Source organism: Protopterus annectens, chromosome 3.part1 (assembly GCF_019279795.1).
Source record: "Protopterus annectens isolate FY-2018-M chromosome 3.part1, PAN1.0, whole genome shotgun sequence".
Taxonomy (NCBI): Eukaryota; Metazoa; Chordata; order Ceratodontiformes; family Protopteridae; genus Protopterus; species Protopterus annectens.
Window position 1 is genome coordinate 382,310,269 of NC_056732.1, and position 26,879 is coordinate 382,337,147.

Here is a 26,879-nt window from a genome sequence, read left to right on the forward strand (position 1 = left end):
TTTTCCCGCCTTACTAAGCTAGAATAGTCCAGTTTCAGAGCTTGCTGATCCTGGGCTTTGTTTGCAGTTCCTGTTACTGAATCTTTACCTAATTTGGAACAGAAGAAGTTCCTTTGCTTACCAGTGGGAGTGGGAAGCATTGAGCTCCTGTTGGTCCAGTTTTGTGAGGTTTCAGCCAGCAACTTGTAGTTTATTGGTCGTTTTGGGGCAGTTCCTAGCTTCTTTCAGCCCACTGATATAAAAACGCTAAACGCAGCGTTTTTTGGCTTGTACCTACTCAGCACAGATCCTCGTGGTGGCCAGCAGAGTAATCCAAGCTTCAGAGAGCTAAAAAAGCGACTTTACCTGATTTAAGTATAATTTTTGTGGCTTTCCACTTCTATTTATCTAGCAACTGTATTTCATCTGCTTGCTGATACATTGTTACTGTTTTTCTGCATTTATTCTGGTTTTGCACTTGTTTCTCAATTTGTTACTTTTAAAATCTGTAACTGTTGCAAATTGTTTGTGTAGGCTGCGATAGCCGATTTATAGCATTTATAAGTGTTTACTGTATCTGTTTCTGCTTGTTTTCTGAAAAAAAAAAAAAAAAATATCTCTTGTTTTCCACCTTACTAAGCTAGAATAGTCCAGTTTCAGAGCTTGCTGATCCCTGGGCTTTGTTTGCAGTTCCTGTTACTGAATCTTTACCTAATTTGGAACAGAGAAGGTTCCCTTGCTTACCAGTGGGAGTGGGAAGCATTGAGCTGCCTGTTGGTCCAGTTTTGTGAGGTTTCAGCCAGCAACTTGTAGTTTATTGGTCGTTTGGGCCCAGTTCTAGCTTCTTTCAGCCCCTGATATAAAAAGCGCTAAGCGTTTTTGGCTTTTACCTACTCAGCACAGATCCTCGTGGTGGCCAGCAGAGTAATCCAAGCTTCAGAGAGCTAAAAAAGCGACTTTACCTGATTTAAGTATAATTTTGTGGCTTTCCACTTCTATTTATCTAGCAACTGTATTTCGCCTGCTTGCTGATACATTGTTACTGTTTTTCTGCATTTATTCTGGTTTTGCACTTGTTTCTCAATTTGTTACTTTTAAAATCTGTAACTGTTGCAAATTGTTTGTGTAAACTCGATAGCCGATTTATAGCATTTATAAGTGTTTACTGTATCTGTTTCTGCTTGTTTTCTGAAAAAAAAAAAAAAATATCTCTTGTTTTCCCGCCTTACTAAGCTAGAATAGTCCAGTTTCAGAGCTTGCTGATCCCTGGGCTTTGTTTGCAGTTCCTGTTACTGAATCTTTACCTAATTTGGAACAGAGGAAGTTCCATTGCTTACCAGTGGGAGTGGGAAGCATTGAGCTGCCTGTTGGTCCAGTTTTTGTGAGGTTTCAGCCAGCAACTTGTAGTTTATTGGTCGTTTTGGGCCAGTTCTAGCTTCTTTCAGCCCTGATATAAAAAGCGCTAATGGCGTTTTTGGCTTGTACCTACTCAGCACAGATCTCGTGGTGGCCAGCAGAGTAATCCAAGCTTCAGAGAGCTAAAAGCGACTTTACCTGATTTAAGTATAATTTTGTGGCTTTCCACTTCTATTTATCTAGCAACTCTATATCCCCTGCTTGCTGATTCATTGTTACTGTTTTTCTGCATTTATTCTGGTTTTGCACTTGTTTCTCAATTTGTTACTTTTAAAATCTGTAACTGTTGCAAATTGTTTGTGTAGGCTGCGATAGCCGATTTATAGCATTATAAGTGTTTACTGTATCTGTTTCTGCTTGTTTTCTAGAAAAAAAAAAAAAAAAAAATATCTCTTGTTTCCCGCCTTACTAAGCTAGAATAGTGCAGTTTCAGAGCTTGCTGATCCCTGGGCTTTGTTTGCAGTTCCTGTTACTGAATCTTTACCTAATTTGGAACAGAGGAAGTTCCATTGCTTACCAGTGTGAGTGGGAAGCATTGAGCTGCCTGTTGGTCCAGTTTTGTGAGGTTTCAGCCAGCAACTTGTAGTTTATTGGTCGTTTTGGGCCAGTTCTAGCTTCTTTCAGCCCCTGATATAAAAAACGCTAACCGCGTTTTTTGGCTTGTGCCTACTCAGCACAGATCCTCGTGGTGGCCAGCAGAGTAATCCAAGCTTCAGAGAGCTAAAAAAGCGACTTTACCTGATTTAAGTATAATTTTGTGGCTTTCCACTTCTATTTATCTAGCAACTGTAATTCGCCTGCTTGCAGATACATTGTTACTGTTTTCCTGCATTCATTCTGTTTTTGCACTTGGTTCTCAACTTGTTACTTTTAAAATCTGTAACTGTTGCAAATTGTTTGTGTAGGCTGCGGTAGGCGATTTATAGCATTTATAAGTGTTTACTGTATCTGTTTCTGCTTGTTTTCTGAAAAAAAAAAAAAAAAATATCTCTTGTTTTCCCGCCTTACTAAGCTAGAATAGTCCAGTTTCAGAGCTTGCTGATCCCTGGGCTTTGTTTGCAGTTCCTGTTACTGAATCTTTACCTAATTTGGAACAGAGGAAGTTCCATTGCTTACCAGTGGGAGTGGGAAGCATTGAGCTGCCTGTTGGTCCAATTTGTGAGTTTCAGCCAGCAACTTGTAGTTTATTGGTAATTTTGGGCCAGTTCTTAGCTTCTTTCAGCCCCTGATATAAAAACTCTAAGCAGCGTTTTTGGCTTGTACCTACTCAGCACAGATCCTCGTGGTGGCCAGCAGAGTAATCCAAGCTGAGAGCTAAAAGCGACTTTACCTGATTTAAGTATAATTTTGTGGCTTTCCACTTCTATTTATCTAGCAACTGTATTTTGCCTGCTTGCTGATACATTGTTACTGTTTTTCTGCATTTATTCTGTTTTTGCACTTGTTTCTCAATTTGTTACTTTTAAAATCTGTAACTGTTGCAAATTGTTTGTGTAGGCTGTGATAGCCGATTTATAGCATTTATAAGTGTTTACTGTATCTGTTTCTGCTTGTTTTCTGAAAAAAAAAAAAAAAAAAAAAAAAAATATCTCTTGTTTTCCCGCCTTACTAAGCTAGAATAGTCCAGTTTCAGAGCTTGCTGATCCCTGGGCTTTGTTTGCAGTTCCTGTTACTGAATCTTTACCTAATTTGGAACAGAGGAAGTTCCCTTGCTTACCAGTGGGAGTGGGAAGCATTGAGCTGCCTGTTGGTCCAGTTTTGTGAGGTTTCAGCCAGCAACTTGTAGTTTATTGGTCGTTTTGGGCCAGTTCCTAGCTTCTTTCAGCCCCCTGATATAAAAAACGCTAAACTCGGCGTTTGCGCGGTTAGCGCCATTTCTTGAGCTGCTACCGTTGCACACTGGGGCAGCGCGGTTAAGCCAGATTTAAACTATTTGGGCTACCTAAATTCCCACTCTTCAAATTTTCCTTAAAGCTACCTTCCTCGAACTATACTACTGATCTAATCATCGTATACTATAACTAAAAAGATCATCTCTACTTGACTCCAAGTAGACTATTCTCTATCTGTTAAGCCTAGCACTTGCTCCTACAGTACTTATTACCTTGACACGATTGCTCTTGTCATAGATAGTACCCCAAAGGCAAACCCCATTTCTCGGTCATCCACGTCCCGGAATCTTCTTTAAAGTTTTTTTGTCTATTCCTTCTAGCATGTCGAGGATCAGTTGCTAGTGTCCTCTCCTGCTCAGCTGGTGAACCTGGGAATATTGAGGCAATGTTACAATTGCCTCATGTACCTGAACAACCCTCTCCTCCTCCCACAAACCACAAATACATGCGAGATGCAACTATACAGCCAAACTGGGCTGTGCTCTCTCAACATAGGACTGGCAAGACCAGTCGGGAGGAGAAGGTTACCACACACACTATAGACCCAGTCTCACATAGTACCATCACAACCTCAAATCATACACATAAACACACAAAGACATACCGGAGGCTCTGATCAAAATCTACCAAAACAGCAGAGGCCACCAAAGCAGACACCCAAACAACCACCACCTCAGAACACATCACCTGCAACACATAGACCTCACAGTCAGAGTGTCAAACAGTCACAGCCCTTAAGGCCAAACAAAATGCCAGACACACTAGTCATTGGTGACTCCATAGTCAGACACACTGGCGTCCCGCTCACCAGACTGAGTAAGGAGAAGGTCACAGTAAGCTGCCTGTGAGGCGCTAGAATCCGCCACATAACGCAAGCACTCAGGTCTCTCAGCAGCAGGTACAAATACGACTCAGTCATTGTCCACGCTGGTGTAAGCGACCTGAGGCGTACCTCCTTGGACTACATGAAAAGAGACATCGAGGGCTCTCTGATTATGTAGCCCAGGCAGGTATGACCCTGACCTTGAGCAGTATCCTACCTTCACCAAGAATGATGCCACAATACAGAGATAAGATGATTAGCTTTAATGGTGGCTTAAACACTGGTGTCATTCAAAGGGGATCAGTGTCTGTCTGCCTGGGATGACATGCTGGACAAGCCACGCTGCTTCATGAGGACGGCTTGCACCTGTCACCCTGGGATTCCGGATATTGGCAAAGGCTCTTGCCACCCCATAGTGCCTTTTTTAGGCAAGGCTCAAATTCTAAACCTACCACCCTAGAACACAAAAGGAAAAAACTAAGGGTAATGCTGCTCAATGCCAGAAGTCTGAATCTCAAAATGCACGCACTCGAGGCCCTTCTCAGTATGGAGAACATCGATGTCTGTGCTGTGACAGAAACCTGGTTCAAGGCTCCTGAGAGCACCCCAGCACTATCAGGTTTTACCTCATATCATGCGTTCGGCCCCAAAATCCGGACAATACCAAGAAAGGAGGGTGTATCCATATTCATCAAGGACTCCCACACCTCAAGACTGGTTGCAATGCGATGCATCGGAGACCATCCAGGTGCAATTAACCATAGGCAAAACTGCTCTGCAAATTGTAGCATGTTACAGGCCACCCTCACAAACTCAGGAACCTCACATGGCCTTCCTGAAAACACTAGAGGGATAAATGTATCACCAAACACCATCATACTAGGTGACTTCAACTACCCTAATATAGACTGGGAACACTACTCAAGCCCAAACACCCTAGCCCAAAAGTTCCTGGAATTCATAAACTCAAATGCCATGGAACAACTAGTTACCATCCCCACAAGAGGAGATAACATGCTTGACCTCATCATCACGAACATGGGGCACAATGTTCAACACCGAAGTATACCCCTCACTGGTGAGATCAGATCACAAACTAATCTCACTGGAGGTCCTCATCCCACCCCACCTGAAATAAAAAGACCACAGTAAAGAACTTCCGAAAGCCGACTTCACACTTCTAAAGACTAGTGTGGTCTCCTTTAAGGCCCCGAGCGGCGGAAAACAGTACACATGGCTGAATCACTTACAAATGCCTTCTACCAGCACCTGCAGGACTGCATGGATAAGGCAATCCCAAGCAAAACAAAGACTCTCTGTACCAAAGGCAAGCGTCCAGTCTGGTGGACCCCAGCCATAAACAAACTCTACAACAAAAGGAGGAAGCTACTACAAGATAGAGCAAAATCCTTAAAGGTAAGACACCCTTGATCACTATAAGTAAAAACTAAGAGCTCTCATAAAATCATCCAAAGCAAATTTTGAGAGAAAAATAGCTAAAGACTCAAAAGACAATCATAAGGCCTTCTTTAGCTATGTTAGAAACCTGGGAGGAAACTCCCAGATATGCTCAGAACTAGTTCAAAATGATGTGAAGATTACTGATCCTACCGGACATTGCCAACATACTGGCTGACAGGTTCAGTGCAAACTTCTCCCCCTCCCCAAAAGGAGAGATATCTATACCAAATGATTGCAGCCCCAAACATCTCCAACGCCCAAGTGAGAACTGCTCTCTCCAAAGCAAAAACACAGCATCCATGGGACCTGATGGTGTCCCCGGCTGTGTGCTCCCTGAACTCAATGAGGAATTAAACCCACAGCTAGGACAGCTGTTTAATCAGAGCCTTACCTCTGGATACGCACCCAGGGAGTGGCGTGCACAACTGTGGTCCCACTTCACAAAGCGGTGCCTCCACCGACCCTGGAAATTACCGGCCCATTAGCTTCACAAGCCTTATCTCCAATCCCTTCAGGAGAATCATAATGGACCTCAAAAATAAAAACATAGGAATTTGCAGACTTTGGATCCAACCCAGTTTGGCTTTGTCAAAGGCAGATCATGCCTTTTAAACTTGGTTGACTTTTGAAACAGTCACCAAAGCCATTGATGAGGAAAGGCAGTCCATACAGCCTACCTTGATCTGGCGAAGGCCTTGATACAATACCCACTTTCGGGTATCATTGAAAAACTCATCAGCTTAAATATTAACCCATACATCACAAGATGGGTTGCAAACTGGCTGAGTGACAGAACCCACAGGGTCAGAGTTGCTGGCGCCATGTCAAACTCAAAGCCTGTCACAAGTGGTGTCCCACAGAGCTCAGTCCTAGGCCACTCTTGTTTGGCATCTACTTCTCGAGTACAAGCAAACACAGGAGGGTTATGGCTGACAAAGTTTGCAGATGACTGCAAACTGAAGCCATAGTAGAAAACACATCTGACATAGATATCCTTCAGAAGGGTCTCACAGAAATGGATAACTGGTGCCAGAGCCATGGCCTAAAGTTAAATGCCAAAAAATGCATAGTCATACCCTTCGGGAAAAACAAAGGTTACCCTAGCTGCCAAATGGTGGCAATCCACTGAGCACAGAAGAAGTTATCAGGGACCTGGGGACCCAGGTTGATAGTAGTCTGTCATTCGACACCCATGTAGCTAAAGTAGTTAGGAAGACCTTCTACATTGCCCACCTTATCATGAAGGATTCTCATCTAGATCAAGGAGGTCATTGTCTCCCTCTACTCATCAGTCATCAGACCAATGATTGAGTACAATGCCCCATTCGGAATGTGTCTGACCAGAGACTTGCAGCAGCTGGAGGGGCCAGAAAGTTCCTCACCAAAAGGATAAAGGGTCTCAAAATCTGTCCTATGCTGCCCGACTGAAAGAACTCCAGCTCTATTCAGTCGCTAAACAGCTTGCTCCGAGGTGACCCCTGCCTAACATCCAAGGCCATGGCAAACCCAGATTTCATGAATATGCTTCACCTCAAAAAATGTAGATCCATCAGAGCCACAAGGGCGGGAGACTTAAACCTCGACACGGCTATTAATAGGATGTGCTGGAGGATAGATTCATCACCCAAAGACTCCTATGCTGTGGAACAAAATCCCGGTATATGTGAGGCAGAGCACCTCGCTGGCCTTGTTCAAGAGAAATCTTGACCAATGGATGGGAGATGTAGATATACCCCAAGGATTACCTCAGTGTCACTGCTCGACAGGGGCACAGCAAAATAATGGGTATATTTCCCCAAACAAAAGGGGTGGCGAAGCCTGAAACTATGGGCTAGGCTTATAAATGCCCTTGGGCAGATAGCCTAGTATGAACCTATGAACCTATGAACCTATGTATGTCATTATTTAGTGACTTCAATCCCCAGTGATTGGCAACAAACCACAAAATTTAGGAATAAGGGACCAAAAATGAAATAAATATCTAGTCATTTTTTGAAAATGTTATATTTTGGATGTAAAGTATTTCCTCCAACACCATTCACATATATTACAGCAAGCTTGAACCATTAGACTGAAGAAATGTTTTACATAAATATATATATATATATATATATATATATATATATATATATATATATATATATATATATATATGTGTGTGTATATAATATAGTAATAAAAAACTAAGTAAGTATAACACAACAATTTTAGAGTCATTCTCTAAGGACAATAATGGCCTCCAAGGTGTGTGTTCCTGTGTAAATAATGCCCTTCTGGGGCATCAACACCTAACACCCTAGGTGTGCATTATTTACACAATAACACACATCTATTGGGCATTATTGCTTGTAATTGACAGTAACAGTTTTGTGCTGAGAAGCAAATGAAGCTCTTCTTATTAATTGACAAGTGGCTGGTGACTTCAAATCAAAGGGAGGCTGCAGGAGACAGCTGAATGGGTGGGGCCAACAGGAAGGGTGGGGTCAACTAAAAGGGGTGGAGCTATGGTGCAATGGGATCAATGCTGGACATACTTATTTACATGAAATAAATGCTCAGTCAGTATGGCAGATATTTAGGGACTGCAGAACTGTTTTTTCGTGATATGACCCACGGTGGTGCAGCCATTAGCACCAAGGCTGTCTAACCTCAGGCTTAGCATACTGAGAAGCAGTAGTCTGGGAGTGTAAGGATTTTCCCTGCAAAAGAATTCTTTATGTCAGTGTTTTAAGACATTAACTTTGTGGGGAATTAAATGTCATAATATTTTGTGATACAGTAGTTTGGGATTTCATCAGTACTCATTATGCAAAGAGGAAGGATCATCTTCAAACAATATTCAGTAGTGTTTCTGAAACTTTACTCTGGTACTTCAGCACATCCTACACATACAGATAAAAAGATTCTCATTGTAATGAAATGAATCCATACTTTTTCACTACAACCGCCACTGTGTGTATGTTGCAAGTGCAACCAGGGTAGGTACTTACATGTTAGTCTAAACCTAAATATGCATTTGTCTACAAAGAAGAGCTTTACATCAATTCTTCAAGATGTTAACTTTTATGGGACTAATACTGTAATACATTGTGTGACAGTGTTTTGGGAGTAGATAAAAAAAAAAAAATAATAATCCTTGTGATACAGACTGGAAGGATCCTTTCAAACAAAATACAAATATTATTCAGTAGTGTTATTTGAAACTCTAATAATTCAGCAGACATCCTTTACTATACAGTAGATAAGATTCCCATTGTAATAATGAGGATCCATGCTTTTACTAACCGCTGTAACCCACAATATACATGCTCCAAGTGTGACCTGGACGGTCATTTTTAAGTCTAAACCTAAATATGCACCTATCTTCAACAGATGAGGTTTCTCCTTCAAGATGACATTATTTTTCTTCATTCAAGCATTACGTCTAACAACCCCACAAATATTTATTTTTACAAATGCAGAGAGGAATTTGTATTTTTACAACAGATGGAGGAATATGGTAGACTGTGTTAGAGTTGAGGCAGTAGTCTCCAGTAATTCATCCTACTCAATCCAAGTTCTGCAGGTTTGATGAGACTAAGCAAGCAAAATAGTTAACTTACAGTTTACACGAGCACTCTACCGTGAATGGAATCTTCTCAAAAGCATGTTGAAACAGACTTGACATTAGATATTTAGCAATGCATCCTCTGGATGTAACGTTTAAGATACAGCAAACTTGCTACTGACCTTTGTAACAAATTATGAGTCACTCAAATGCATTATAATACCCTAGGTTGTGCTGGTTCAGAACAAGAGGGAATACAACCAGTTTCACTAAGCATTTTTTCATTCAGAACACTTCTCTGCTAGGAGTGTTATTATGTTTATGATTTACAAACACCACAAGCAACTAAGCAAGAAACAGGCAAGTCTACTGAAACCTTCATTGTTTCTGTGGTTCCTTTTGCACCCAGATTTGAAACATAATTATAGTTTTACATCCAAGGTCCAAGGCTATAATAGAAAGCCTCTCAAGATTTTGACAGCCTTGGCTGTCCACAGTTCCTTTCCGCACAGTGCTTGAAGGTAAATGCAAAACAGCTTAAGCAGGTAGTCAAGACTTGAGGAACACTGAATCTCAGGCAGCCAGCTTAGTGGTGTAGAGTAAGAAGTTCTCATTAGTAATACTGGTGACCAGGGTTTGATTAGCAACCTCACATACCTCTCAGTCTCTTAGAGCAAGAAATCTGGACAAAGCCATAAATAAACGTAGGACAAAGACCACAAAAATGTGTCTGTATATCTTGTATACATAAATACCCAGTATGCATGAATCAACCTTGTTAACCTGAATCGCAGTGTGCACACTCATATCTTGTACATATGTTTGATGTACAGTATCTTTGAGGAATGTATGTTGAGGAGGACTGAGTTTTCAACATTTCTGGAAAGTGAGATATTTTATCATTCTAAAGCATTGTCTTAAATATGAGGGTGAGACGCAAGCTCCCAGTGCAGGGGATGAGCTTGCTAATGGCCCACTGGCTTGCAGAGGATTTGTTACATTTTGGGCTAATATGCACCAGGCACCTCATTACAGACAGGCACTAGGTAGCTCTGCAGATATAGATCAGCTAATTCTACCAATGCCTAGACATTCTGCATTAGGTAGGGCCAGCAAACTCTTATAACACATTTTGTTTCAATGCATTCTTCAAAGATAAGCTATGAACGTGCAAGCAAGTTGTCTGGTCTTTACACTGCCAAAAGATCACTGTCACATCTGACTTTTTAAGGATAGCAATCTCTACTAGTAATGATAGTTATCCAAATGATATTTCGTAGTGTTCAAGAATGGACAATGTCTCAGGTTACATGGCATAGCTTAAATGCTATTGTCCTGTGATACAGAGTGCCCTGTGAAATACTCTGTCTGGGAAATACAATGCAATGCATTCGACTAAACAGTGCTAGGTACACTGTCTTGAAACTTGTAATGGAGATAGGTTGGAAAGCTTGATATTTCTTTTCTAACAAAAGCATTTTATCTGTCAAAACATGCCAGTGACATTTTTTTACAGTCATGTATAAAATGCATTTTAATTGAATGGCATTCTGTCATGGCCTGAGAAAGTTTCAATCATTTAATTGAGTGAACTTAATGAAAATATACCAAAACTTTTTTTTGTCTAAATATAATAACATTTCCATGTAAGTGATATTTACTTATTTCAACATTCACCTGTGTGTAAGTCATCTGCAAACGAGACTCAAGCTTATGATCAATATCATTTCAGTGGCTCATCTATTTGTTTACATATTTATAAATGACTAAATGTACAATAACAATTATTTAATTTCAGTTGGATCAAAGCCATATGCCCAAAGATACAGTTGGCTGGGGCAATAAAAAATAAAATGTATATTATACATACCACCAAGAAGAAAACTCTCTGTACTGTACTCTACTCTGTTCTTCTTCTTCTTCTTCTTCAACTTATTATTCTACTTCTTTCTTCACTTTTCTTCTTCAGCACAGCTGCCAAAAATTAATATGGATTAGGCCGCCCAAAAAAATATATAAAAATAGGTAAATCCTTAGAGTTTGACCTTCCCTGTGTGATTGACTCAGTCACGATCACGAATCATTCCAGTCCACACCGAAACTGTTTGATTCTCACTCTTTTCCCAGCACATAAAGCCTGGGAAGGCGACAACCAATCAGCAGCATTTAGCCCAAGCACGTCATGTACATGCCTGCGGACGTCGCAGCCGAACCCCTTCAATTCTATGCGGTTTGGAACCGCATAGACTGCTGGCATCACACTGATGTAATTAGTTCACGGGCTGCAACAAAAACAAAAAAAGTCTTTATTTAAAACCGCGCGCAACCCGAGGCGGTTAAAGTCTTGTCTGCGTACTTGCCGAGGCAGGAAGGAACTTGCCGAGTCGCGGACTCGGAGACAAAGTAAACAAAAAAAAGAATACTGTCTACTACACAAAACACAAAAAGGTACTTTTTCTTTTTTTTTGCAGAGGGGGCTGCAGTCTGATGCCACGAGCCGCCCCTGACAGTGCAGTTCATGCTTTGCTACTGACTGTCTCGTATTGCTTCCCTCAGAAATGCTCTATCCTTCTGAGTTAATCCTTCAGTTAATCCATGATTGGCTAAACCTGGTTGCTGACAGACATGACATTATTATGGTCATTTGAATTATTCAAAAATATTTATGAATTGGAAGCATTATATTCACATAAGCTAAACCTAAAATGGTATGAGTAGTTATGTGTACAAAAATAATGCAGATAACTGCTGTGATGGAAAGAACTGTCCTATTGGTTAATAGCATATGAATTTGTTTTTGTCATATTCTTCACTGACTACTCATTTTTTCTTGTTAGTTTACTTCACTGAGTCTGACAAATGCTTTTACTTGAAAATGTTGTCACATAAGAATGTAAAGCCATATAACCTACAGAGTAATACAGCTGATGAGAAGAAAAGACCACAACTCCACCTTTTAATGTCCTGCCCTCAAAAACCTAGTACAACATCACTCAGCCAAAGGCCTCTAGGAATTAAACCCACAGCTAGGACAGCTGTTTAATCAGAGCCTTACCTCTGGATACGTACCCAGGGAGTGGCGTACTGCAACTGTGGTCCCACTTCACAAAGGCGGTGCCTCCACCGACCCTGGAAATTACCGGCCCATTAGCTTGACAAGCCTTATCTGCAAAGCCATGGAGAGAATCATAATGGACCTCATAAATAAAGACATAGGGAATTTGCAGACTTTGGATCCAACCCAGTTTGGCTTTGTCAAAGGCAGATCATGCCTTTTAAACTTGGTTGACTTTTGAAACAGTCACCAAAGCCATTGATGAGGAAAGGCAGTCCATACAGCCTACCTTGATCTGGCGAAGGCCTTCGATACAATACCCCACTCGGGTATCATTGAAAAACTCATCAGCTTAAATATTAACCCATACATCACAAGATGGGTTGCAAACTGGCTGAGTGACAGAACCCACAGGGTCAGAGTTGCTGGCGCCATGTCAAACTCAAAGCCTGTCACAAGTGGTGTCCCACAGGGCTCAGTCCTAGGCCCACTCTTGTTTGGCATCTACTTCTCCGAAGTACAAGCAAACACAGGAGGGTTATGGCTGACAAAGTTTGCAGATGACTGCAAACTGGGCGCCATAGTAGAAAACACATCTGACATAGATATCCTTCAGAAGGGTCTCACAGAAATGGATAACTGGTGCCAGAGCCATGGCCTAAAGTTAAATGCCAAAAAATGCATAGTCATACCCTTCGGGAAAAACAAGGTTACCCCTAGCTACCAAATAGGTGGCAATCCACTGAGCACAGAAGAAGTTATCAGGGACCTGGGGACCCAGGTTGATAGTAGTCTGTCATTCGACACCCATGTAGCTAAAGTAGTTAGGAAGACCTTCTACATTGCCCACCTTATCATGAAGGGATTCTCATCTAGATCAAGGGAGGTCATTGTGTCCCTCTACTCATCACTCATCAGACCAATGATTGAGTACAATGCCCCATTCGGAATGTATCTGACCAGACACTTGCAGCAGCTGGAGAGGCCACAAAAGTTCCTCACCAAAAGGATAAAGGGTCTCAAAAATCTGTCCTATGCTGCCCGACTGAAAGAACTCCAGCTCTATTCAGTCGCTTACCGCTTGCTCAGAGGTGACCTTTGCCTAACATACAAGGCCATGGCAAACCCAGATTTGATGAATATGCTTCACCTCAAAAAATCTAGATCCATCAGAGCCACAAGGCGGAGACTTAAACCTCGACACGGCTATTAATAGGATGTGCTGGAGGGATAGATTCATCACCCAAAGACTCCCTATGCTGTGGAACAAAATCCCGGTATATGTGAGGCAGAGCACCTCGCTGGCCTTGTTCAAGAGAAATCTTGACCAATGGATGGGAGATCGCAGATATACCCCAAGGATTACCTCAGTGTCACTGCTCGACAGAGGCACAGCAAAATAATGGGTATATTTCCCCATACTAAAGGGGTGGCGTAAGCCACAAAACTATGGGCTAGGCTTGTAAATGCCCTTGGGCAGATAGCCTAGTATGAACCTATGAACCTATGAACCTATGTATGTCTTTATTTAGTGACTTCAATCCCCAGTGATTGGCAACAAACCACAAAATTTAGGAATAAGGGACCAAAAAATGAAATAAATATCTAGTCATTTTTTGAAAATGTTATATTTTGGATGTAAAGTATTTCCTCCAACACCATTCACATATATTACAGCAAGCTTGAACCATTAGACTGAAGAAATGTTTTACATAAATATATATATATATATATATATATATATATATATATATATATATATATATATATATGTGTGTGTATATAATATAGTAATAAAAAACTAAGTAAGTATAACACAACAATTTTAGAGTCATTCTCTAAGGACAATAATGGCCTCCAAGGTGTGTGTTCCTGTGTAAATAATGCCCTTCTGGGGCATCAACACTTACAACACCCCTAGGTGTGCATTATTTACACAATAACACACATCCTATTGGGCATTATTGCTTGCTTAATTGACAGTAACAGTTTTGTGCTTAACGAGAAGCAAATGAAGCTCTTCTTATTAATTGACAAGTGGCGGCTGGTGACTTCAAATCAAAGGGAGGCTGCAGGAGACAGCTGAATGGGTGGGGCCAACAGGAAGGGGTGGGGTCAACTAAAAGGGGTGGAGCTATGGTGCAATGGGATCAATGCTGGACATACTTATTTACATGAAATAAATGCTCAGTCAGTATGGCAGATATTTAGGGACTGCAGAACTGTTTTTCGTAAGGCGGCCACGGTGGTGCAGCCATTAGCACCAAGGCTGTCTAACCTCAGGCTTAGCATACTGAGAAGCAGTAGTCTGGGAGTGTAAGGGGATTTTCCCTGCAAAAGAATTCTTTATGTCAGTGTTTTAAGACATTAACTTTGTGGGGTAAATGTCATAATATTTTGTGATACAGTAGTTTGGGATTTCATCAGTACTCATTATACAAAGAGGAAGGATCATCTTCAAACAATATTCAGTAGTGTTTTTGAAACTTTACTCTGGTACTTCAGCACACATCCTACACATACAGATAAAAAGATTCTCATTGTAATGAAATGAATCCATACTTTTTCACTACAACCGCCACTGTGTGTATGTTGCAAGTGCAACCAGGGTAGGTACTTACATGTTAGTCTAAACCTAAATATGCATTTGTCTACAAAGAAGAGCTTTACATCAATTCTTCAAGATGTTAACTTTTATGGGACTAATACTGTAATACATTGTGTGACAGTGTTTTGGGAGTAGATAAAAAAAAAAAAATAATAATCCTTGTGATACAGACTGGAAGGATCCTTTCAAACAAAATACAAATATTATTCAGTAGTGTTATTTGAAACTCTAATAATTCAGCAGACATCCTTTACTATACAGTAGATAAGATTCCCATTGTAATAATGAGGATCCATGCTTTTACTAACCGCTGTAACCCACAATATACATGCTCCAAGTGTGACCTGGACGGTCATTTTTAAGTCTAAACCTAAATATGCACCTATCTTCAACAGATGAGGTTTCTCCTTCAAGATGACATTATTTTTCTTCATTCAAGCATTACGTCTAACAACCCCACAAATATTTATTTTTACAAATGCAGAGAGGAATTTGTATTTTTACAACAGATGGAGGAATATGGTAGACTGTGTTAGAGTTGAGGCAGTAGTCTCCAGTAATTCATCCTACTCAATCCAAGTTCTGCAGGTTTGATGAGACTAAGCAAGCAAAATAGTTAACTTACAGTTTACACGAGCACTCTACCGTGAATGGAATCTTCTCAAAAGCATGTTGAAACAGACTTGACATTAGATATTTAGCAATGCATCCTCTGGATGTAACGTTTAAGATACAGCAAACTTGCTACTGACCTTTGTAACAAATTATGAGTCACTCAAATGCATTATAATACCTAGGTTGTGCTGGTTCAGAACAAAAAGAGGGAATACAACCAGTTTCACTAAGCATTTTTTTTCATTCAGAACACTTCTCTGCTAGGGAGTGTTATTATGTTTATGATTTTACAAACACCACAAGCAACTAAGCAAGAAACAGGCAAGTCTACTGAAACCTTCATTGTTTCTGTGGTTCCTTTTGCACCCAGATTTGAAACATAATTATAGTTTTACATCCAAGGTCCAAGGCTATAATGAAAGCCTCTCAAGATTTTGACAGCCTTGGCTGTCCACAGTTCCTTTCCGCACAGTGCTTGAAGGTAAATGCAAAACAGCTTAAGCAGGTAGTCAAGACTTGAGGAACACTGAATCTCAGGCAGCCAGCTTAGTGGTGTAGAGTAAGAAGTTCTCATTAGTAATACTGGTGACCAGGGTTTGATTAGCAACCTCACATACCTCTCAGTCTCTTAGAGCAAGAAATCTGGACAAAGCCATAAATAAACGTAGGACAAAGACCACAAAAAATGTGTCTGTATATCTTGTATACATAAATACCCAGTATGCATGAATCAACCTTGTTAACCTGAATGCGCAGTGTGCACACTCATATCTTGTACATATGTTTGATGTACAGTATCTTTGAGGGAATGTATGTTGAGGAGGACTGAGTTTTCAACATTTCTGGAAAGTGAGATATTTTATCATTCTAAAGCATTGTCTTAAATATGAGGGTGAGACGCAAGCTCCCAGTGCAGGGGATGAGCTTGCTAATGGCCCACTGGCTTGAGAGGATTTGTTACATTTTGGGCTAATATGCACCAGGCACCTCATTACAGACAGGCACTAGGTAGCTCTGCGGAGTATAGATCAGCTAATTCTACCAATGCCTAGACATTCTGCATTAGGTAGGGCCAGCAAACTCTTATAACACATTTTGTTTCAATGCATTCTTCAAAGATAAGCTATGAATGTGCAAGCAAGTTGTCTGGTCTTTACACTGCCAAAAGATCACTGTCACATCTGACTTTTTAAGGATAGCAATCTCTACTAGTAATGATAGTTATCCAAATGATATTTCGTAGTGTTCAAGAATGGACAATGTCTCAGGTTACACATGGCATAGCTTAAATGCTACATTTTGTCCCTGTGATACAGAGTGCCCTGTGAAATACTCTGTCTGGGAAATACAATGCAATGCATTCGACTGAAACAGTGCTAGTACACTGTCCTGAAACTTGTAATGGAGATAGGTTGGAAAGCTTGATATTTCTTTTCTAACAAAAGCATTTTATCTGTCAAAACATGCCAGTGACATTTTTTTACAGTCATGTATAAAATGCATTTTAATTGAATGGCATTCTGTCATGGCCTGAGAAAGTTTCAATCATTTAATTGAGTGAACTTAATGAAAATATACCAAAACTTTTTTTTGTCTAAATATAATAACATTTCCATGTAAGTGATATTTACTTATTTCAACATTCACCTGTGTGTAAGTCATCTGCAAACGAGACTCAAGCTTATGATCAATATCATTTCAGTGGCTCATCTATTTGTTTACATATTTATAAATGACTAAATGTACAATAACAATTATTTAATTTCAGTTGGATCAAAGCCATATGCCCAAAGATACAGTTGGCTGGGGCAATAAAAAATAAAATGTATATTATACATACCACCACGAAGAAAACTCTCTGTACTGTACTCTACTCTGTTCTTCTTCTTCTTCTTCTTCTAACTTATTATTCTACTTCTTTCTTCACTTTTCTTCTTCAGCACAGCTGCCAAAAATTAATATAGTTAGGCCGCCCAAAAAAATATATAAAAATAGGTAAATCCTTAGAGTTTGACCTTCCCTGTGTGATTGACTCAGTCACGATCACGAATCATTCAGTCCACAACTGAAACTGTTTGATTCTCACTCTTTTCCCAGCACATAAAGCCTGGGAAGAGAGCGACAACCAATCAGCAGCATTTAGCCCAAGCACGTCATGTACATGCCTGCGGACGTCGCAGCCCGAACCCCTTCCAATTCTATGCGGTTTGGAACCGCATAGACTGCTGGGCATCACACTGATGCCTTAATTAGTTCACCGGGCTGCAACAAAAACAAAAAAAAGTCTTTATTTAAAACCGCCGCAACCCGAGGCGGTTAAAGTCTTTATCTTGGCGTACTGGCCGAGGCAGGAAGGAACTTGCCGAGTCGCGGACTCGGAGACAAAGTAAACAAAAAAAAGAATACTGTCTACTACACAAAACACAAAAAGGTACTTTTTCTTTTTTTTTGCAGAGGGGGCTGCAGTCTGATGCCACGAGCCGCCCCTGACAGTGCAGTTCATGCTTTGCTACTGACTGTCTCGTATTGCTTCCCTCAGAAATGCTCTATCCTTCTGAGTTAATCCTTCAGTTAATCCATGATTGGCTAAACCTGGTTGCTGACAGACATGACATTATTATGGTCATTTGAATTATTCAAAAATATTTATGAATTGGAAGCATTATATTCACATAAGCTAAACCTAAAATGGTATGAGTAGTTATGTGTACAAAAATAATGCAGATAACTGCTGTGATGGAAAGAACTGTCCTATTGGTTAATAGCATATGAATTTGTTTTTGTCATATTCTTCACTGACTACTCATTTTTTCTTGTTAGTTTACTTCACTGAGTCTGACAAATGCTTTTACTTGAAAATGTTGTCACATAAGAATGTAAAGCCATATAACCTACAGAGTAATACAGCTGATGAGAAGAAAAGACCACAACTCCACCTTTTAATGTCCTGCCCTCAAAAACCTAGTACAACATCACTCAGCCAAAAGGCCTCTTAGATCATCAAGCAAACTACTACTAGAAGTCACCAACAGCTACAATAGCTTTGGAGATGCACTATATAGTAGTTCGGTGGCTAAAAAATGGAACTCTGTCCCTACTAGCATTCAAAACACATCATCCAAAGCCTCCTTTAAAGACCTCATCAGGCAACATCTCAAGCAAAGTTGGCAGTGCCATGATTGCTCCCCAGGCTAGTGAAAGCGGATAACATATACATACTAAATCTAGAGCAATTGATAATAGTTTTCAATCTTACTCACAAACACTGGCTAATCTACAATGTATGTACTGTACCTGTGTACTATGTATGTATTCTACCTACATTCCAAAGTTCAGCCGTACACCACAAATCTATTACTTACCTTTATTTTTAAAATTAATATTTTTTTGATTGTACTCTCCACTGTAACTGTTTGTGCCGCATACCACTGTAAAAACATGTCTCTTGTAATTTGTGTGTATACTGATTATGTCTAAATAACTAAATGTGTCTGTAATTTTTCTTTGTGGAGCTTTTCTCCCCGGGCCTCTGCTGAAAAAGGGCCTTTTCGGCTCAGTCAGACACCCCCGGTTAACAAATGTAAAATAAAATAAAATAAAATAAAATAAATAATGCAATTGCTGAGAACCTCAAGAAAAATACCTCAGGTGGCAGCTAATCCAGTAAACCCAAAATGAAGCAAAAGAATATGAAAAGTCCACTGCAACCAATATCAGTCTGGGCAGACTTTATTTCAACAATGTCAGTAAAAACTTTCACCTTACGGCTTCATCAGGCACATATCAAATTATAAAAAACACACTTTAATAAAATCCAAACCACATGCTATCACAATTAAAACACAATAAATTAAACTTGCTGATGCTTAACTTTAATTAGGGGTTTTAAGATGACAGTACAATTTAAGCCCGGTGGTACGTGGGCTCTCATTCTAAGAATCCATCTTATCTTCTCACTTTCTGTAAGCAATTTGATATCACCCCCATAATGGTTCTTGTACAACTTTTAAAATCAAAAATCTAATACTATGTTGTTCACCTTTCTGAAAAATGTGCCTATATAAAGCATTATTTAAAATCTTTCTAGTAATATCAGAAACATTATTACTAATACAGTCCTTTAACTTCTGATTAGTCATATCCATATAGTATTTGTTTGCGTAACTTTATGAAAGATACTTAGACTATTAGACCACATGATTGGAGTATATTCTTTACTATTTAACACTTCCAACATTGTTTTAATATAACTGTTAAGCAGTGAAGGTTGTGCTGCAATCACATGGTCTGATAGTTTAAGAATCATTCATAAAGTTATGCAAACACTATATGATATGTATTCAGCAAATAAGACTGATGCAGATTTACTTAAATATTTGATAACCTCATCTCCTAAAATACCATTTATTTATGGCATATCCAAGTTGCATAAGTCTTTATCCGCCCCACCAATGAGACCTATCATTTCAGTGAGGGGCTGGATAACAGAACCAATCTCCATGTACCTTGAGGCACAACTATGAATAGGATTTGAATGAACTGAAACAATTATTAAGGACACTGATGAGGTTTTATGTCAATTTTCTGATCGGTCAGGAGGAGAAATATCAAGTGATGATAGGTTTGTCACCCCTGACATTGATTCATTATTTACTGTGATACCTGATCCAATAGGAATTAAGGCTGTGAAAGAATGTTTAACTGATTTTTGTAAATATACCTTGGAACACATAGAGCTGCTGTGTGAATTACTTTTGATAGTTCTTACTAATAACTTTTTTTGTTTCAAACACAGTTATATTGGCAGGCAAGAGGTGTAGCGATGGGTAGTCTAGTCACAAACACCTAAGCAAATATTGTAATGTACATTTGGGAAAGCGAATGTATTGAGTGTGATGCAAATTCATTTAAGGAAAATGTTACTTTTTACAAACAGTTCATTGATGATTTGTTTCTTATATGGAAAGGTGATGAGCGGCTATCTGAATGTTTTGTGGATAATATTTCGAATACAATACACTTTTCAAAGTTTAAGCAGGAAATATCTGCAACACAAATTGATTTTCTTGATATTAGAATTCAAAAGAGTTAACAAGGTTTAATTGGAAGAACACTCTATAATAAGCCAGATACAAGTAACTCATACCTGTATAGGATGATATGCAGCTTCCATTTATGTATAAAAATATAGTTAAGAACGAGATGTTTCATATAGCTAGGTTAAATACATCAGATGAAAATATGAAGATACAACTTGAGAATGTAGGTCAAGAATTTAAGGATAGGGGCTACAAAGCCAATATAACATATACAATTAAAGGAGAGGTGCTTGAATCACAAGGCACTCTGGTAAAATCAATACTTTCATCAAGTGAAACATGAATGAACATTTGTAAGGAATGTGCATCAGCTCACAGATGTATGTTAATTTACAATAATAATATTCGAGATATACAGCATATTATTACTCAATATTGGCCGATGCTGACTGACATACCAGAGCTGGTAGGTGTTATATCAGAGCAACCCAGATTTAGATATAAAAACGGTACTAATTTGAAATATAAATTGTTTTATAAAGTACAACCAAAGAGTAAGTTATATTTCACTAGGAAAGGAAGGATACTTTTAAATGTAATAATTGTGCACAACATGCATATATTTTTACTAGTAAAACATTTAAGCATCCTGTATACATTACAGACTTTGTACGTCAAACTAACGGTAATTGTAATATGCAAAATATTGTTTACATGACAAAATGTACCCTATGTGAGGCATACCATGTAGGTGTGACTAATTGGAAGTTAAAGGATTGTTTTAATAATATTAATAGGAAGGTTTTAAATAATGCTTTATAGAGGCAAGTTTTTGAGAAAGGTGAACAACATTGTTTTAAATTTATGATTTTAAAAGTTGTACAACAGCCATTGCAAGGGGGAGTGATATCAAATTGCTTACAGAAAGTAAGGAGCTAAGATGGATTCATAGACTGAGAGACCATGTACCACCATGCTTAAATGGTACTGTCACCTTAAAACCCCTATTTAAAGTTAAGCATCAGAAAGTTTAATTCATTCTGTTTTAATTGTGATAGCATGTGGCTTTGATTTTATTATTTAAAGTGTGGTTTTATGATTTGATATATGCCTGATGAAGCTGGAAGGATAAAGTTTTTACTTGTGTTGTTGAAATAAAGTCTCTGCAGATTGCTATTGGTTCCAGTGGTCTTTTCAATTGCTGAGAACCTGTTATTTCTTATTTATAACTCATACTGTTCTTAGTTATACTGTAGACTATCTTCCTCTATGTTTTCTCAGCACAGACTTCCACTGTCTCCGATTCTTGCCTTATACTGCACTGTAGGAACAGTCCTTATTGCCAGTGGTACTTTTTTAAAGTGAATGTGAATTAGGTTCCGTACTGTCTTTTACAGCTTGTTCAGTGGCCATAGTTGTCACAAAGTGAAATGCATTTATACACTGAATAGAATGTCTTCTATGATTTTTCTGTTCCTTCCTTAGTCCTCAGCACATATTTATGTACCCACAATACTCTCAGGATAAACAGCAGACATTGCATAGCATCTTCATTAAGCTATATGTCACTGACCTCTTGACGTGTATGTGTCTGTGTGTGTGTGTGTGTGTGTGTGTGTGTGTGTGTGTGTGTGTGTGTGTGTGTGTGTGTGTGTGTATATACAAGTGTATGTGGGTGCATAGCTTCATTTATATATATATATATATATATATATATATATATATATATATATATATATATCTATATATCTATATATCTATATATCTATCTATATATATATATATATATATATATATATATATATATATATATATATATATATATATATATATATATCTGGCTTTCGATCACTGAGTATTAAATATATTTTCTAATTCTCAGCACCACACAACCGGTTAGGAATCAATAAGATTTGTATGTTTTGAAGCTAGTTTTAGTTAACTAGAGGACAACAATGGGTCTTTGATATTGTCTTTGCATTTGCAATATTTATTTACATTTATATATGCAAATATTTCAGGCACAGGCAGTATTGCTTTGTATCTTGCCAATATACCAAAACAGTCATCTCCCATAATGTGTCCAAGCTGTTCTAAAAATATCTAAATTAGTGCTTGCTTTAATGCAATTTGGCAGTCTGTTACGGATGATAGCTAGTGTCTCAGATAACTATTTAGTACATCTCTCATTCCTATATAATCTCCTTCACCATTTGTCTGATGCTTCTCTATTACTCTTTCATAATCCCACACATTCCCAGGCAGTTGTCTCTAAATGTCCTATATGCCTGAAGAAGGTACCCTCTGAAATGTTTGTATGAGACACAAGGTGATTCCCTTCTCTGCTACGTGACATTGTCGTTGTTCAAGCCTTCAACTCACAGGCAGAAGCATACCTCTCAACTGTCCCGAATTCCTCAGTTTTTACCGAGTTTTGGGGCCAAATAATGGGGTGCCACGATTCCTGTGTGGCACCCCTTCATTTCCGATTTAGTCACAATTTTATTTTCATTTTTTTAATTTTACCACTTCATGTGCTGACATCATCATATGCGCAATGACGTCAGCACCACCAGCCTGTCGGAATGCTTCGTGCACATACGTAGCACATATTTCTGGTTCTGGTTCAAATGCTTTTGCGAGCGGGAGTTACCAGAGCTGGAAAGGTGTTACGCGATGAGTGTAGGGATTTTATTTGCAAGAAGCCCGCTGTGTGAAGATGTAATGAAGAAGGGGGATTTTATTTACAAGAAGCTTGTTGTGTGTGGTTTAATGAAGAAGCTTGGAGATTTGAGTTACGAGGAATGTGGGGAGTTTATTAATGAAGAAGCTCGCTCGCCTTTTATTTACAGGTAAGTGGTGTGTGTCAGTGTGTGTGTGTGTGTGTGTGTGTGTGTGTGTGTGTGTGTGTGTGTGTGTGTGTGTGTGTGTGTGTGTCTGTTTAAGTCAGCTGTGCTACTAGTCCAGGAATATTTTTGCTATGAATTTAAGCCCGAGGCCAAAAGAACTGTGTAATTTTGTATTTTATTTGTAATTTAATTAAGCTGCTGGGGCTGGGCCAATGTGTGTGTTTTTTATCTGCTAGCCTGTGCTGCAAGTCTGAGAACCAGCACAGCAGATAAAATAAAATCGGACTTTCATGCACACAGTTCTGGGCGGGAACTGTGTGTATGAAAGCCTGATTTTATTTTATCTGCTGTGCCAGTGTATCTTATCTGCTGTTGCTGTCTGAGAGAACTTATTTTTGCTGAGAAAGTAAGTCCGGGGCTGAAAGAACTGTGTGCATTTTAATTTACAATTAATACACACAGCTTGCTTAATCTGTTGCTGTCTGTTCAAACAAGCATTTTATTTTACAATTTAAGTATATTATCTGCTGCTGTTCAAGTCAGTTGTGCTGCTAGACCAAGAATATTTTTGCTGTGAAATTAAGGCCGGGGCCGAAAGAACTGTGTATTTTATTTGCAATTTAAGCAAGCTTCTGGGGGCTGGGCCAATGTGTGTATTTTTTTATCTGCTGTGCTTAATGTCCAAGAACTGTATTTATGAAAGTGCATTCAATGGTTCAAGCAATTAGTCAATTTTATCTGTATTTGTTTTACACAGGAAAGAGCTGTGTGTATTGCCCGATTTTATCTGCATTTATTTTAAACATGAAAGAACTGTTATCTGCTGCTGGGCCAAAGTGTTGTGTACTTTACCTTACATTTTGAGCAAGATCAGTCTGTTCAAGCCATTAGCCAATTCTTATTAAGGTCCGCTCCGTTCAAGCCATTAGCCAATTGCAATTAAGCAGTCTGCAAGGTCTGTTCAAGCTGTGTTATCTGCATTTTATAAGGTCTGTTCAAGGTGTGTGTGTGTCTGTGTGTCTCTCTCTCTCTCTCTCTGGAATGTTTGGCTTATACATACTTTTGGTCTGTTCCTCTTAAAATTATTGTTTTCTGGCAAATCCAGTGAGAGCTGAATTCACTAAATAATCATAGCCATTTAAATTTGTCTTTCTGTCTTTCAGGAAATGCATGGTTGGTAACACAAAACATTTTATACTAGCAACTTTTCTAAGATCAAACAAGCAATGTTTAAAATGTTTCCCTGGTTTTGGGCTTTTGTCCCCTTCCCAATAAATTTTGGCTATTTACAGATTTCTTATGCTGCATAGGTCTTCAGGGGGAGAGAAGTGTAATGCTGCTTATGGTAAGTGTGTTTGTGTTGTCAGTAGTATAACAGGTAGAATACTTGCTTTTGATATAGAAGGCTGTGGGTTCTACTCCCACAGTATGTAGATAGATTGCTGACACTATTCTGTTGTACTTTGCAGTCTTGAAAATGTCCTCTTTGGCAGAGATACCTAGTAATTATTAACCTGTTATCAGTTTGCCATCCATTCCCTGTTGTAATATTACTAGCTTATCATTTTTTTATGCAACATAGGCAATTTATATCTCAAGGGCAACAGGCACTTTATTTGTAGATGAAACAATGAAGAATTAAGTTGTTTGCTTGCAGCAACCTCTTCATTAGTTAATTATATATCTCCTTAATGTGGAATTATGTGACTTTTACTTCTAAAATGCGCTGTAACAAGTGTGCTGTATTATACGAGGAATATAACTTAATACTGTCAGGAAGGTGTATCAAAGAACACATGTATGTTTTGTGTGCAAGGGGGCCTGTGATTTGAAAACAGCCCAAAGCTAGTCTTTATCCACCACTGGCCAGATGCATTTTCTTTGAATGTGGGTATCAATGCTGTTTCAATGAATGTGAGTTTCAAGGGCAGAGAAGTTATAATGCTAAGTCTATTTTCATTGTGAGACTGTATTGCTTTGTTTAGCACAGGTCTAATAGTGTTTATGCTATAAAATGTAAAATAAAATTTTTAAATGAATCCAAATAAACATTGTAGAAGTAAAGCAGTATGCACATTATAGTGTTTATGGTAAATAGGGCAAAATAACCAGGTAATGGGACATTGGAATGGCTGCAGGGGGCTCTGATGCCATATTTTAGTTCTGTTCAGTTTGCGTTTGTTTATCCCACAATTCCATTGGAGTGGGTGTGGTTACATAATTATGTATGCAAATTATATGTTAATCAGTGTACAGATTTGTACCTATTTTTCATGGGCCTTGTCCACATTTTTGATGTTTCCAGGTTGAGAGGTATGGGTGGAAGGATTATCAAGAATTCAGTTTCATGGGATTGATAATTGTTTTCAGCTGGCAAAACAATATGTTTTGTGTTTTTATAACTTTTGACAGAGTTTATTGAACTGTATTAACCAATCTCTAAAATTCTTTAGACATGGGAAATGTTTATTGCCAAAATGCTAAAAAACATATTTATTAACTTGATTGTTGCTTCTCAACTCTTTTTCAGGCTCCCCAACCCTCCTGATACCTCGATGAAGTAAGTGCATATGATTTTTTATTTCAATTAAACCTGGACAGTTTTCATCTGTAATTTACATAGAATTTCTACTTATGCACTTCTGCTACAATCTGGGTAGACCACAGCAATGTATTAAATGTTGTGTCACTTTACCTGTTAGATTGTTACATCTTAGCATTTGCAAGTATCTAAGCTCACAGCTGGCAGTTGTCAAATTTATTAAAATGACTTCTATTTTGTATAGTGCAAGCCATGGGTAAAAAAATTACAACAGTCACACAGATGAGATTCTTTGAAGAAATTATTGAACTATAACACTTGGGTTAAAATGATAAACCTTGCTGAAGTTAAATGATAGTTATTCACAAATAAAACAAATTTACAACTTTAGTTGGTTTATTTACTTATGTTCCCCATTCTTTTAGAGTCCTTGATCTGAATTAGCTCATAAACATAAGGTGTAGGGTTTGATTCTGACCTCCACTTTTTGGTTAGCCTTTAAATGGCTCTTCAGGACAGTTAATCTTATATTCACCTATAAACATTTTCTCCCATGTCCCAGGTACCCAGTGCCTTGTGTTAGCCCTTTACATATAACCTAGTGATTTTGTGGAATCCTGCTAAACACTATGGTGTGGAAAAGGGATGAGGTAGGAGAAATGCAGTAAATTAAAAACAGCACCGTGCTAATGTGTCAGTATGCATGTACATGGACAGTCACACACACACACACACACACACACACACACACACACACACACACACACACACACACACACACACACACTGTAGTATATCAGTAGCTGGATGCCTCCGTTTTTTTTTTTAAAGGGTATCACTTGTGTTGACACAAAACAGTTCCCTCCTCAGGGATGGACAACTAACATATAAAAAAATGATCAATAAAAAAAAATCATCCACCTAAGCAAAATATAAAATCCACAGAGCTGACACCAATACACCAATAAAAGTGAGACACTTCAACACAAAAAAATGTGAACATGTAGCTACAATAAACAACAATCAAGACTACAGCAACCAACAGCAAAACCT

General features: G+C 38.8%; 1 protein-coding gene across 1 annotated transcript in view; it reads left to right on the top strand.

Moving 5' to 3' along the window:
• The window catches only part of CCHR3.PART1H7orf31 (chromosome chr3.part1 C7orf31 homolog), a 559,004-nt gene that overhangs the window by 284,335 nt on the left and 247,790 nt on the right, over positions 1-26,879 (top strand). Inside the window, exon 4 of the mRNA XM_044066850.1 lies at positions 25,815-25,844. Within this exon, the coding sequence (XP_043922785.1) occupies positions 25,815-25,844 (30 nt within the window). The remainder of the gene's footprint in view (positions 1-25,814; positions 25,845-26,879) is intronic.